Source organism: Labrus mixtus, chromosome 18 (assembly GCF_963584025.1).
Source record: "Labrus mixtus chromosome 18, fLabMix1.1, whole genome shotgun sequence".
Taxonomy (NCBI): Eukaryota; Metazoa; Chordata; class Actinopteri; order Labriformes; family Labridae; genus Labrus; species Labrus mixtus.
Genome location: NC_083629.1, coordinates 11,887,939 through 11,902,232, shown reverse-complemented (window position 1 = coordinate 11,902,232; position 14,294 = coordinate 11,887,939). Strand labels below are relative to the sequence as shown.

Sequence of the window (14,294 nt, the reverse complement as noted above, 5' to 3'; positions counted from 1 at the left end):
CAAAGGCCTTCAACCACACGTCCAAAAACCCTGCAGTTCCTCTATCATAAGCAGTAATAAGCACATCATATTTCAGCAATAGGCATGCGATCTGATGTGACATGTTATTTTCTCTCTGCCCTTCTTTTTCCTGGATTGTGATCAATGTTTTTTCTTCTGGATTTAAAGAAAACTCACATGAACTAAATGATGAGGAACGTGCGCGCCGCATGACATCCTCGTTTCTCAAGGCAAGAACTTTCCATCTATCGGTTTTTGCATCATACATTGTACATAGATGACTAACAGGAAAACAACCAACCTTTATAGGACTATAAAGGTGGTTGCTAACAATTGTAAACAAATACAATGATGCAATCTGCTCGATGGTCTGGCAGAGTCCCCCCCGAGTCTGCACCTCTTCACATCACCTCTTCTTCCTGTGTCTCACTCAGTTGGACACAACACTGTACTCAAGTGTAGCATGACTATGTCAAAGGTTAGGCACGCTGTGGTGCGGGGCCTTCTCTCTACAGAGATACTTTAACATTCATAAGGCTGTGTTTGAGTGGCAGCTAGCAGTGGGCAAGCACACCAAGAGCATGTGAGTACGAGGTGCGATCGTTGTACGTTTGTGTCTCTTTTGTCTGCCAGACACCGCAGCGCAGCGGGGCGCCGACATCAGAGAGAAGTTCAACAAATCCTTGGATAGATTTACACACATGCTCCTGACGCCTGACTATTATGACATGTCTTGACCAAGTGAAAAGCTGCTTTAATGTTTTGTCTTCTTAGCGTAAGTGATCTTTTATTCAGATGATAAATGGCACGTTTTTTGTTTTTTTTTGCACTGTTTCCATCAGTGATTACATATATTCTCTCACAGTTTACATGTGCTTCTGATAAAAATGTCTGCCAAGGAACGTGCTGTAGGTTAAAGCGCATGTGTGCAGTGCTAACGATTCATTGATTTGTATATGTAGTGGATTTTGTGTCAACATAATTATACAGATACATGATTAAACTCTGGCGCTAAATGAAAACTCAAAACACAGACGCATGCTAATACGTGTTGCTCGTCTGCCAGTAATCATCTGCGGCAGCATGCTGTTATTAGGAATTAACGCCAGCATAGTGGTGAGAGTCATGGCATAAACATCCTTCTGGGGAATTAGCCTCCTCTCACTCTGCATGTGCCCAAGCCACAAGCATCCCTGAGTTACATAACCGCCCTTTTATGCAGACGTAGAAATCCATGTGTCTTTTTGTTTTAAGGCCCTGAAGGCCACACAGATGGACAGTGAAATGAGGTTCCAATATCCTGATGTGATTAGCCAAGGGAGAATCTGTCATCTAGAAAGAGCGATAGAAGGGAGGATCTGATGTGTGCAAGTGCATTCTCCAGGTTTTTGAAATGAAAAATGTGCTTTGAGGGGAACGGGGCCTGGGGTCTGCCAGATTCTCGCTATGAGAAGTGAAACTAAAAAAAAAAAAAGTAGTTGGACTACAGTGATGAAGAACGGGGATTTTTGGAGGAAGGACCAGCCAGAGATCCATAGAAAATCAGTCTTTATTAAAACTGTATTCACTTCTGGTACTCTGTCTACAAAACATTGTTTAATAGAGCACCTGACAGCAAATTCATTTACAGTAGATCATCATCATAAAGCGGTCCTAATTTAATATGCTGAATTAGGAATGAAATGTGTAACTGTATTCATTAGCGCATACCTTGTTTGCTTGTTTTAGGTTTAAAGTGCATTTCCTTAGTAGATTTAAAAAAAAAAAAAAAAAAAAAAATGATAGCAGTCTTCAGAACCAGGAAGAGTAGCCGTGCTTTTCCTTCACCACCCAAATGCTGTCAATCACTTTCCCATACTGGAACACACAAAGAAGTCAATGTTAACTTTTTTGGGCCTTTAAATAAACCCTCTCCACTTGCTATAAATGTGTACATGTGTGCTCACCTGGTCATCAGAGACCTGCTCCAGGTACAGGTGAGTGCTGTTGACCACGTGCATGCGGGTGTAGCCGTAGTCTGTGCTGCGGAAGGCGCTCCACTCTTTGGGGTTTGGGTTGAACCTGTCGGTCTTCTCTCTGCAGCCCTGCAGAGGAATTAGCGGGGTTTAAAGTAGATCTGTTGTTGATGAGCTACCCGCCCCCCACTCCAGCTCTATCCACAAAAACCCTGTGACATTTACAACTGTGGCTGCGCCTCGGCGTGAGTCTGGCTGCAGTTTGATATGCTGATGACTAAACCCTCTGCGGTTGGGTGACGAGGCATGTCCTGCACTGCTCTCCACCACATCAAAAATGACTTAACCATAGAAACAGCTGGCTCTGAACCATGTGGCATACCAACTGCTGCACAGAAGGGACTTCGAACAATGCAACTTTGTTTTTGTTGATGCTGCTGTCAATCTATGCATTGACAGTGGTGGAAAAATTCTGATGCAGTGATGTCAAATTACTTACAGCAGAGCCTGTGATGATGTGAACGGGAGCTTTTGGGTTCACATAAGGCTGCTCTTTGCTCCCATTGAACACCTTCAAGAGAAAAAACAGACAAGTCTCGCTCACTGATCCAAAACAAAGACTACAGAAATAAGAATACGGCGAGGAGCTGACCTTGTCACCGTAGACGGGCCACAGCCTCTCGTATGTGTGCTCATGCGCCCACAGCTCCACATCCACCCCTGTGAAAGAGATTTGATGATAATCGGCATCTTCAGTAGAAAAATAACCAGCTCAACGTCTCAATTTAAAACATTTAGCTGTGAAATCTCCTGTTTCTCAGATCCATTGCCCGTTTAATTCTGAGCTTTTCTCTGCAATGAATAAAATCTTCACATCAGAGCAACCAAAACCTCCTAAGTTCCACAACAAGTTCAGTAATTAAATGCAACAAACAGAAGTGTGAGACATGTAATACAAGGCAAACATTAACAAATGGGTCTCTTGGGATCAAAGGCTTGTTTTTTTTATAAAGGATGTTAGAATTGCTCTGCTCTCAGTAACTTTTAGGCTATGTTTGTCCTAACCGATTGAGTGTGTAAATACCATAGCGGTAGAATAGATCCTCTAGACCCGGAGCTGTTGGTTTGGTGTCATTCCTTCCCCGTCTGACCTGAGATATAACAGAGAGGAATAATAACAGCAAGAACTGGAACTGGAAACTTTACCTGCTACCTGAAATACAACCTGGTAAGGCTCCACTTCACCCATGCCAGCCTCAGTCCAAACTGTGCCAAGTGCTGAGACAAGAAAGTGTCTAAGTGGAAACTATTTAATCCAAATTAAAGTGATTATGACAGCAGGCTGTACTGAATGTGCTTACGGGCTATGATGAGGACTGGCCAGCTTGCAGTAAATGTGACACGTCTACTACCAGGTGTGATTGAAATTTCAGGCAACATAACAGAATATGAATGCTACGAAAAACTTTGTGATTACACAAAACACGCTGTACCATAGACATGTGATACTCTTTGCCTTAAACCGATGAGATGAATAATAAACACTTTGGTGATCTTTTGCAAAATGTTTGTATGTTCATGGTCTGATGTATTTTGCTCAGCAGAATCAAATAAACCCATTTAATAGACACATATGCATACACAATGCATAACTTAGGACATCTGTGTAAAGAAGTGTATGACTTTACTGACAGGATTCAGTGGTTTACATACATAGGAGTCAAACGTGGTGCAGTCGTCCTGGTCGTCATCAGAGCAGTACATGGGTCTGTGTCCCATGGTGATGATCCAGGGACGTACTGCACGGTTCTCCGGCTTGTTGGCCTCCTGGGTTTAGACAATTTTATTTTGAAAAGAAAGAGAAATCATTGCATTCAAAGTGGAGCAAAAGGAAAATGGAACAACTTTGGAAAATCAACATTGTGTTAGAGGCAGAGAGGCGAGTGTGGGAACAAAACCAGAGCACTTTGCCATCATCAACACATGCAAACGGTGCGGCCATTAACCTCCAGGTCTTTCCTCAACCACTCGTACTGCTTGAAGAGGAGCTCCAGGCCGAACTGGAGATAGAAATAAACCTCGGTGGAGAGGGAGATGATGTGCGCTGACCCCAGGTTCCAGCTGCGGACACAGATCGTTAAATTGATACACAGCCTGACCCAGTGGAGGAAGCATGCTGAAAGTGAGCAGTTAAGCGAGAACAGACCTCGCTGTTCACTCAAGATAGTGTGAAAAGTACTCCAAAAGTCTGTCTCTGGCATTTTGCTGTTGAATGCAATGCCAGATCCACTTTACAGACTCTTTCTTTGCTTTGTGTGCTTTCATGTTCTGATGCAGGCTTGATGGAAAAGCACATGTTCTCTACATGTGTAGCGCATGTTATAAACTGAAAAAGTTTCCAGAAGCAGTCCTGTGGTTTGATTGTTCCTCCAGTTTTCATAACCATGCACATGGAGCCATGGCTCTCAGCCAGCAGGCCTGGCTGCGTCTAGACCCTGGGACTGAGGAGTGGGCAGCTGGTCTATGATCTAGTCTGGTTTTATCTTTCTGTCTGAGGAGGTCTGTAGTGAGCTATGAGTCACCCAGTAGGATGTATAGTCCCATTGTGTAGTCCTCCCTGGTCCCTGAGATAGGAGAGGCAAACTAAACTAAGAGAAGGGCACTCTGCACTCCTCTGCTGCCAACTCCTCTGGGCGGCCTCTTGCAGCTCATTAATGCTGACTGAAATACAGTAGCAGGCTTGCTAAACCTAAATATGATACTTCACGTGGGGCCTCTGTTGGAAAATAAATTATTTCTCTTGCACTGTGTGATTCCAGCATCCTCTTCTTGATCTATCTGCTGTAGACACACGATTTAAGCAAGTCGACGACCACCTTAACTAATGCAACAACTGGCTGTATTACTTCTCCCAGGATCTGCAAGTCCACCTTTTTTTGAATTCCTTTTCCTCACCTGTACCACAGGCTCTCGGTCTTGCCTGGCATGCTGAACCGATTCCTGTAGTTGGAGAAGTTACTGCAAACAACAAAGATAAAAGCTGGTTCAATGGACTGATCATGCAATTCAAGTTATTTGAAGACCGCAGACTTTAAGATAAATAAACTTGATTTTGACACAACTCGTCTCAAACACTAAACACATCGCTTACATTTAAAACACAAAGTGCAGCAACTGATAAAAACAGGTGTTGTGCAGTGTGCCGTTCAGATGGTTCAGGGTGTGCTCTTTCTTACTTTGTGGTGCCTATGCCAGAGCTGTCACAAAAACAAACATGGAATCTGCACATCATTCCTCTCGAGAGAATTCTCAGCTTTGCTTTGAAACCAGCACTTCTTCAAAACGACCGCCTCGTTCTGCTGCAATTATTTTTTGTTTTGTGCCGCACTTAAATAAAACTCTCAAATATATATATTAGAGGTTGAGCGTGACCATTAAACTGTTGTGCTGACATCTGTGTCAAACTTTAAATACATGTCTCTATTTTTAGAAATTCAAAGAAACCGTACACTTTGCTGTAGCTGGACTATCAGTGGCTAGCTCTTCAAAATTAAAGGCTTGAAAACGTGATCTCAGCCTCTGTGACATCCCTCTACTAGTTTATGATAGCATGTCATTGAGTTTAAGATCATGGTCATTTTTTTTTATTTTTTTTTTTGGAGCCAGATGATCAAATTTAGGGCCCAGTGTGGAAGCTTGGGTGGAGCTGAGATGGAGAGAGCGAGCCGTGATGCATCCGTCAATCAGGGGGGGAAAAAGGCCGGTAAATATACCCCTCTGAAAACCATGACATCGTCCCTAAAGAGCACCATAATTTGAAATGTAGCATCCATTATAGGAATTAAACCGTATGTGACTTCCACAATAATTTAACCGCTGAGTTGTGGTGCTTCGTGCTTGATCCTGACTAAGTAGGATGCTTTAAATGCTCAATCCATGACTTAAACCTTTCCCTCACTGCTACCACGAGTCCATGCCACTAAAGACCAGCAAAAGATTCACAAACAAGTTCTTTTAGAAGAAACATTCAAAAACAAACATACAAGAGTGCACCGTTATTTACATTCTCTCCACTACAATGTGTACTGAACTCCTTCATGGACTTCTCTCCCTGACGACAAACCGCCAGTCTCTTTTCACGGTTTTTAATTTCAGCCTGAGCTAGCTTACCTGAGCTAGATCCTCAGGTAAGCTCAGGTAAGGATCTGAGCTTACCTGAGGATGGCTGGAGGAACCAAGAGACCTCCAGCCATGCTGAGCAAGTCTTCAATAATGAGAGCAGACGTTGAAGTGGACACTAAGGTCAGTGTTTTAATGGGCAAGGCTTGAGCGTGAGCTGTGATCCTTCAGTTTAAAGGAGAAAACCATCTGACTCAGCATCTCTTTCCATCCTTTTTAGTGTCTATCCTAATACTATCCACCCAATTCAGAATCAGCCTTTTTGATAAGAAGCTGAGACTTCCTACAAGTCACAAAAAAGAAAGCTAAAATAGACAGAAGTGTCTGTAGAGGAACTGAAGCGGGAACAGTCCTTTACATGTGTTCACGCTGCCATCTTGTGGCCGGGGCCAGTATTTAGCAAAAATGCAGGGAGATCTGGGAAGGTCCCATGTAGTTAAGAGAAATAAACGATTATATTTTCATTCAGTAAAATAATACACGTTCTCTCTAGTAATACAAACAGAGTGACGTAACTTGGCATGCCCTGAGGGAGAGGCTTATAGCTGCCGTAAAAAAAAACAAAAAAACTGCAGACTTAGTTTTAAGTCTTTTGTTTTCTGGTTCAGAGAGAGGGAAATCTGATTGGCTACAAATATGATAAGCCTCTATTTGCATTATTAATCTTCACTGTGGGAGACCTACTTAGAGTGTGAGTCACCCTCTGTAACCCAAAGCGTGTGTGTTTTGGTTTCTCGTTAAAATGTTGTGGAGATAAAAATCTGGTGGCTGTCTAATTCAATGTGGACATCCTGGTTCTTAAACTGACCCAACAAGTCTCATCAAGCCTCCCCTTTCATCATCTGATGAGCTTAATCCCGGCCGTTAGAGGGATGAAAGGGAGCAGTTGTAGTCTTCAGGAGACATATCACTGACGGCCATCACAGGACATTGTTTTAGGCAGCGACGGTTATATCCCGGTCCCTCTGAGGGCCTGATGAACCTTATTGTGCTTCTGGGAACAAAGACAGTCTTGATTGGGGCCTTAGCATCTTCTGTGGATCCTCTGTTCTCATCCCGCTGGAATGCTGACTGAAAACGTTTGTGGTCTGCCCTGTTTCAATTTTCTCTCTACCCATGAGCTCTTGAGGTCGGAAAGAGAGGAACAGAGGAGTATGGAGAGAGAGAGAGAGGGGGAGAAAAGGAGGAGCAAGCTGCTGGGAATATTTTGATTCTTCAAAACACCGCAGAGCAAAACACAAATTAAGGTATAGGAGCTGGATTTCTGGTTATGTAACACAGCGAGCAAGTTTGTTCTCGATATCAAGTTCTCATGTCGGGATGCGGCGCCAAGAAAAAGAGACTACTGTTAGCAGCTCCTTAATAAGAACCAGACAGACGTCACATCACACATGGCAAGGCCAGGCGAGAACCGTCTCCCTGCTATCGGAGCAGTAAGTCAATATTATGTTGCAAGATCAGGCACCTCCAAAAGGTTTTACAAAGCACAAACACACAACCGAACCCAGCAAATGTGCTTGGAATTAAAGGGAGCGCATAAGTTGCTGATGTGTGGTACTAAAAGCATCTGAGGTCACTTAAGTTTTGCTGTCTCAACATTATAAGAGTCTTTAATCATCTTCAACTCAATTCCATTACGCTGAACTTGAAAATGTACCCTAAAGGCCCTGACACACCAAGGAGATTGTTGGCCGTCGGAAAGGAGCCACAGGTCGGATCCGAACCCTGAGCTTGTATAGCGCTTTTCTAGTCTTTTAACTACTCAAAGCGCTTTTACACCACAGGTTACACCCACCCATTCACACGCTGATGGCAGAGGTTGCTATGTAAAGTGTCCGTCAGTCCATCAAATCCAACCTTCCCAACTAAGACTCTAACTAGACTCTTCTCCTTTATCGCCCCCCCAGTGGTGGAACGAACTTCCTAACTCCATCCGATCGGCAGAGTCCATTTGCACCTTTAAGAAAAAGCTAAAGACCTAGCTCTTTCATGAATACCTACGACCTCACTGATATTATTCATGATGTTAATGATGAGAATGACGATGGCTTTGTCTGATAATGACAATTTTAAGATGGTTTTGATAGCGATTAGAACTCTCAGGAACAGCCGTCGATGTTGTGCTTTGCCTCTTTGCAATGCCTGTCAGCAACCTGTGTGTCCGATGGGACGTAAAAGCTGATAATTTGCACTTACTGACATTGTTTCCTCAGCTCTAGATCCTTGCTTGTGTTGTACTTTCTCTCTGATTTACGTCGCTTTGGATACAAGCGTCTGATAAATAAATTGTAGAATTGTAGAATCAGTATTAACTAATCACATTCATACGCATTCATACGCCGCAGACGAGGCAGCAGGAGAACCTTGGGGTAGTGTCTTGCCTAATGACACATCGGACATGTGGCTGCAGGAACTGGGGATCGAACTGACTCCACCAACTGAGCCGCAGCAGCTCCAAGTGGCAAGGCTGCTTTGTTGTGTTTTTCTACAGTTTTAAAAATTAACATTGTTTATATTTGAACTGTTGCAAAATAGAGAACAATTGTCTGCCATAGATTCACAGTTGCATATTTTGTCTGAATAAGAATCCATAGCTAAAAGGTAATAAATTAACATTCCTGCAAGAAAAGATAAAAAATCTCCACATCCAAGAAGACATGTTTAGACATTTGGCTTGAATAACAACAATTATTCAATAGGTTGTTCAGTCCAGAACGTTTCTCTGACTCAAGTGTGATCAACACATTCAGGGGAGATGAGTGAAAACTCAGACAGACTTCCCTTCACCACTGGACCGTCTGACTCTCTGTGAGCTGAGAAACAGATAGTGAAAGCTGATCATTCCCAGTCAGATAAATGTGTGTTTTGGAGAGCGCTGCCTTGTTTAGATGTTGGTGGTTTCTGACACCGCTCCAGCCTTTGGCAACCAAAACAGCTCCCATCTGTTCAAATGGTACAATGAAGAGTTTTTCTGCAGGCCACAGTTTGTTCTTTATGAGGGAAGAGCGGCAGCAGACCAGAGAGAGGGGGGGTTGGTTATTCTCCTTCAAAAATCCTGCACACAAACTTTGCATTTACAGTAGCCAGTCCTGAGAGTCATTTGTCATGTGGAGTCTTGCACGTCTCTCTCACCACAATGTTTTTACCCCAAACCACATCAGCTATGTGCCCCCCTGTTCGGAGCATGAACGCTTCCATGTGCATTCAAAGGTTACTTAGGATTGTCAGGATACCAGAAACTTAGATACGTTTCTAGAAAAAAATCAAACATAAGCAATACCTGTTTCTATAGCAAGGAGACAAAACTAGAAGTCCTAATCACCCAATAGAGAATTGTCTTGTTTTTAAATGACCAAAAATGGCAGGCAAACTCCTGCACTCTGTCTAAATTGAACAGAACATTGGCACTGATTCGGGACTGGAACGTTGCCAATGTGTTTAGACAGTCAAGACAGTGTCACCTCTTCTGCTTTCCGTCAGATTGTGAGAGACATGAACGTAACTTCAAAGCCAAAAGTTATTGAAAACCTCAGAGAGAGCTTCTATGTCTTGCGGCAGCTTTAGGTTAAAATAACACTGAAGATATGTGGGTTTTTTTTTAAGTTCAGTACTTTCAGATATTAGATATTTCAGAAACTTAAAAAAAAAAACAGGACATCATATAATTTTAAAACACATGCTATCGAAGAACTATCTAAAATCTTGACAACCTCACTGGCTCTGTTTAAATTTCCCTGTCACAATAAAGAGACGTACTTTAGATCATGTGTGTCTGAGCTTATTTTTAAAGACAATACACACTAAATGGATGGGCATATATTCAATGACACCTACTATGTTGCTTCGTGGTTGCCTGGACAGGTCATGTAGGGCACGTAGGCAGCTATGGACTCGACCTGCCTCATGAACTCATCTCCAATCCTGGCATTGTCCTGTTAAAAAGGGACATTCAGCCATTACACGAGGCCAAAGATCAGAGAACAATATTACGCCATATTCATTTGAATGTGAGTCTATTTCTCTCACAGCGTCAGGAAGGAAAAAAGAAAGATGAGTCTTCAAAACAAAACGCTTTGTCCCTTAAAAAGATCACTTTTGGTTCATACTGCACTGATGGATTCTACCTGCCACAGTCATTCATTCCCTTCCTCTGTCTGTTTTTGTAGTTAGTTTATCAGTGAAGCCGCAGGATGTGCTCACACATTCCAGTTTGGCTGAATTATGGTTATTCATTTTTTTTTTTTAGTAGTCTGCTGATTGCATTTCGCATTTTTCCATATTTGAACATGAAGTATTCATGAACTAGAAAGAATAATATTAACATCCAAGACAGGGTTACGTTTGCTTAATATGAGTGATGACAGTTGGGAGGTTTGTAAGGTGAGCAACATTGATGTCAGGACTTCATATTTGGGGTTATGAATGGTGCAATTTTTTTTCCAAGAAATACTGTGGTGACATCACCGCATATCTTTAGCAGCAGGTTGAAGCATCCACAGAGTGAGTAAACACGAGATGTGTGTCTCAACCACAGCTGAGGGACTTTGTATTCACAGATCATACACAGTGAGAGAGATGGGAGAATTGGAGAAAGGTAAATTGGCTCATGTGTCGTTAAGGAATAAGTAGAATATCGGAATGGCTTTCTGACAAATAGGTTACTGATGAAGAACAATGGATGTCAATGATGGAACTGAAACTGTGTGTGATCAGAGGTCACGATATTGAAGAGACAGAAGAGAAATGAATACCTTGTGCATGTCGTAGGCAAAGTCCCCTAGGAAACAAACGTACAGAATTCACAAATTAGAATCGAATTAGAAGTTTTCAATACTCCTTTAATGAAATCATTCTGTCAACAAACACAGCTTTACCTACAGTACAGGGAGGATGCACTTAAGGGGATAGTTAAACATCAGATCACTTTTATTTGTAGAGAGATGAGAGAAGATTGATTCCATCCTCATGTTAAATGTTAAATATGAAAGTAGAACCAGGGGACTGATAATTAGCTTAACATAAGATCTGCGCCTTCTAAAAGTAAACTCCTCTGGATACCCTCAACTATAAACCTCACTAAACAAGAATGTTTTATCTTGTTTTTTTTTTTTAAATCAGCATAAAAAACAAAATGTCTACATGATTTTTGAAGGTTTTAATTGGCTGGCTGATTCCTTCGGCTTCTTGTATTTATGCTCAGGTAAACTAAGTTTAGCTAATCTGCTGCTGACTCTTTACGGTATTAAACTTCTCATCCAACTGTGATTAAGAAAACAATGAATCTTATTTCTAAATATGTTATGTATAAACGATATCATAGTGACCAGTGGACCACTGTTAGTCTCACTGAGAAGTCTGATCTGGATTCATGAGGAACACAGTGTTGTATTTCAGCTCTGTGATCTCGTTAATAGATTTACTTAGCGATTCATTTGACGAGCCAGGAAAAGAAGAAGAAAAACAAGTCTGTTTCTTCAATCGCTGGCATGAAAGTGAGACAGAGGGTACAATAGACAGAGAAGCAGACTACTGCACATTTTTAGGGGAACACATTTTGGTACAACACATAAACATTTTCCTTTAAATATCAACCTCTTAAATGTGCAAGCAAGTGACCGCCACAAAACCCATACAGTAATGCTCCAGAGCCAGAATCTCAACGGAGGAAAGGGTACTGTTATATTGAATACAGTTACTACCTGATGTATGATACATTACTTCTTTATTAGACTTTTCTGTTGGAAACCATTTAAATGAATGCTTACATCATTTGTTCTAAGCTAAGTCCTGCTGAATGTTGACTTTGACCTCAGACAACAGATAAAACTGAACACCTCGTCTGTCTGTCTCAACTGCTTTAACAGTTCAAATAATACTGATATTAATCATTCAAGTGTAGTGTGCGGGTTACCTATGTGCAGGATAGCATCGTACATGCTCAGCTGCGTCTCCTTCTGCAGTCGAGCCAGAGACTGAGGGTTCTCATTGCCAAGGTCACCGTACAGAGCAAACCTGGGGCTGAAACTTGCGCTGTCATTCAGAGCGGTGAAGAAGAACACGTCGCTCCAGCCCTCGTTGCCCCCACAGTGGTAGACTGTTGTTAAGGGAAGGAGAAAAAAAACTCTGTAAGATGTATGTGTGGGAAAACACTCCGACAAGGCAAAGGTCAAAGTCAGTGATGTAAAATCTCCACCCACCGTATGGAGAGGCAGCTTTGAGGCCTGTGAGAGTGACTCTGTGGATGAACATCTTCCTCTTCTCCTCTCCAGAGTCGACAAACAAAGTAGCGTCACCTGTGGCCGTCGTCTCAAAGAGCCGACCCCCCAGAAGGCCGTACTCCACCTTGCTCTCTGTTTTATTAAAGGTGGTCCAGGTCACCAGCATAGACCCCGGCTCTCCTGTGAATGAAGCCACTGTTCACTGGAGTTGAGGTGCAAATTGATCAGACAGAATTATAGGATTCACGTACTCGTGCATTTATCGAAGCTACGCAAATGAGGAGGCTGACTTCGACCTTGCAGATAGTCAGACACACCAGAAAGCTGAGTGAAGTACTCATTTCATCAAGACATCGACTCATTAAATGACAACCTTCACCATAAAGTCAAAGAAATGCTGCAAAGCCTCTGAGGAACAAGGGTGATATTAACTGTATGGAAAGAAATTGAATGACTAGGTTTCAATACAACTCTAAATATAAATATAACATGTCAGCTGTTGCATGTAATAAACCTTAATAATTCATCAATGCCTTCAGTTATTTATTCAGCTTCATAATCACACTGACTTTTTTGATTAAAATATCTTACCTGAACTTATAGCGCCTGTTAACATAAGCCCTCACTGGAAGCCTCACACACACAGATCATGTTTTGTTCCCTGATGAGAACGTCTACATCAGTGAACCCGAATGATGAAACTGCAGAAGTAAAACATCAAGAGTCAGCTAGAACCGCACGGAAAGAGATGATGTGTCAATAAAAGCAGCTGATGTTGTTTGTCTTTGTGCATTCGGTGGAGTTATTGCTGTCGATGTGAGCTCAAGTACAGCACAGGGGATTAGCCCACAAGCCACAGCTCTCCCCAGGATCAATGAAGTGCTAACATACACAGCTGCAGTGATCAGGATAAGGGTCATGGCTCATGCAGGCAAAAGACTCAAAAGATTCATTTCAGCCTACCCATAAAAACAGTACAAGCAGATTCATCATTTATCAGCTGTGATAACTGTCTTTCTAGTGTGAACACGGTGCGGTGGGATCAGCTGACTAAAAACCACGAGTGTAAACAACTTCTTCAACCGAGGATTGGGTTTGAAATTTGCACCATTGATATTTAATGAGTCGCTAGAGGGTGCACATCACACAAACTGCGTTATAAAAAAGGAGGCTTTATTCTCTAATAATGGGCGGGACTCGCAGTTAAAATTGCATGGCAGTTTGTTAGTAGTCGAGCTGAAGAATCAAAGGAAAACTCAAACTCTGTCAGGAAACCAAAACAAGGTGAGTAGCCTACACCACATACGAGTTTAAAGTTAGTGGTTTCACGTTCTTGTAACGCATTTAAAGAGTTGCCATAAGGAACATGTAGTCTATATTTTCATCACCACTGTCTGATCGCAACATTGAACTGGGTTTGACCGGGGATGTTTTCCTATTCATCACCAAAGGGCGAATTCGTACTTCTGTTATGAACAACTACAAAGCGTGGGGATATCGTTACGCCAAGTTGAACTATTTCTTTATCTTTAAACTAATAACACTTACAGTCTGAGTTAAGAGCTGGCTGTCCAACAGTGTAACACTGTATGAAAATTAGCTCCTAAAAAGACTCACTATTCAGCTGTTCGCCTTGGAAACACTTCCTGGTCGCGTAAAAGAACAACAATGCCCACGTGGATTGTGGGAAATTGTGTTTTTGGTATGTTTTGCCAGGGAGTTCTTTTTTTTTCTAAAAGCTTGTTTGTTTTATTTTTGTATTTTGTTGGCTGAGCATGTTTTGCCTTCTCTAAGCACATAACAAATTGCTGAATGAATTCTGTCAATAAATTAAAATACAACTCATTATTTAACTGATGTAAATATGTTTGATTTGATTTTAACTTCTATTTTTATTTTTAATAATTATATTCCCATCCCCTGTTTTCTGGAGCTGCTGCAC

The 14,294-nt window shown here is 41.9% G+C and overlaps 1 protein-coding gene across 1 annotated transcript; it reads right to left on the bottom strand.

Moving 5' to 3' along the window:
- Positions 1–1,576: 1,576 nt before the first annotated feature.
- Positions 1,577–12,568, bottom strand: acp7 (acid phosphatase 7, tartrate resistant (putative)). The gene is made up of 12 exons (XM_061063562.1): positions 12,332–12,568; positions 12,046–12,228; positions 10,886–10,911; positions 9,969–10,066; positions 4,911–4,973; positions 3,962–4,076; positions 3,669–3,782; positions 3,040–3,106; positions 2,608–2,675; positions 2,455–2,526; positions 1,947–2,084; positions 1,577–1,857 (listed from the first exon to the last, which is right to left on the bottom strand). The coding sequence occupies exons 1-12, from the start codon at positions 12,516–12,518 to the stop codon at positions 1,792–1,794; spliced, it is 1,197 nt and encodes a 398-aa protein (XP_060919545.1). The 5' UTR covers positions 12,519–12,568; the 3' UTR covers positions 1,577–1,791.
- Positions 12,569–14,294: the final 1,726 nt, after the last annotated feature.

Bases quoted from the DNA above. Each gene is read 5' to 3' on its own strand.
- acp7 (XM_061063562.1), bottom strand. From the start codon at position 12,518: ATGCTGGTGACCTGGACCACCTTTAATAAAACAGAGAGCAAGGTGGAG. The intron at 2,085-2,454 runs GTAAGTAATTTG...ATTCCTCTGCAG, and splicing joins ACATCATCACAGGCTCTGCT to GGCTGCAGAGAGAAGACCGA. The intron at 1,858-1,946 runs GTGAGCACACAT...TGTGTGTTCCAG, and splicing joins AGCAGGTCTCTGATGACCAG to TATGGGAAAGTGATTGACAG.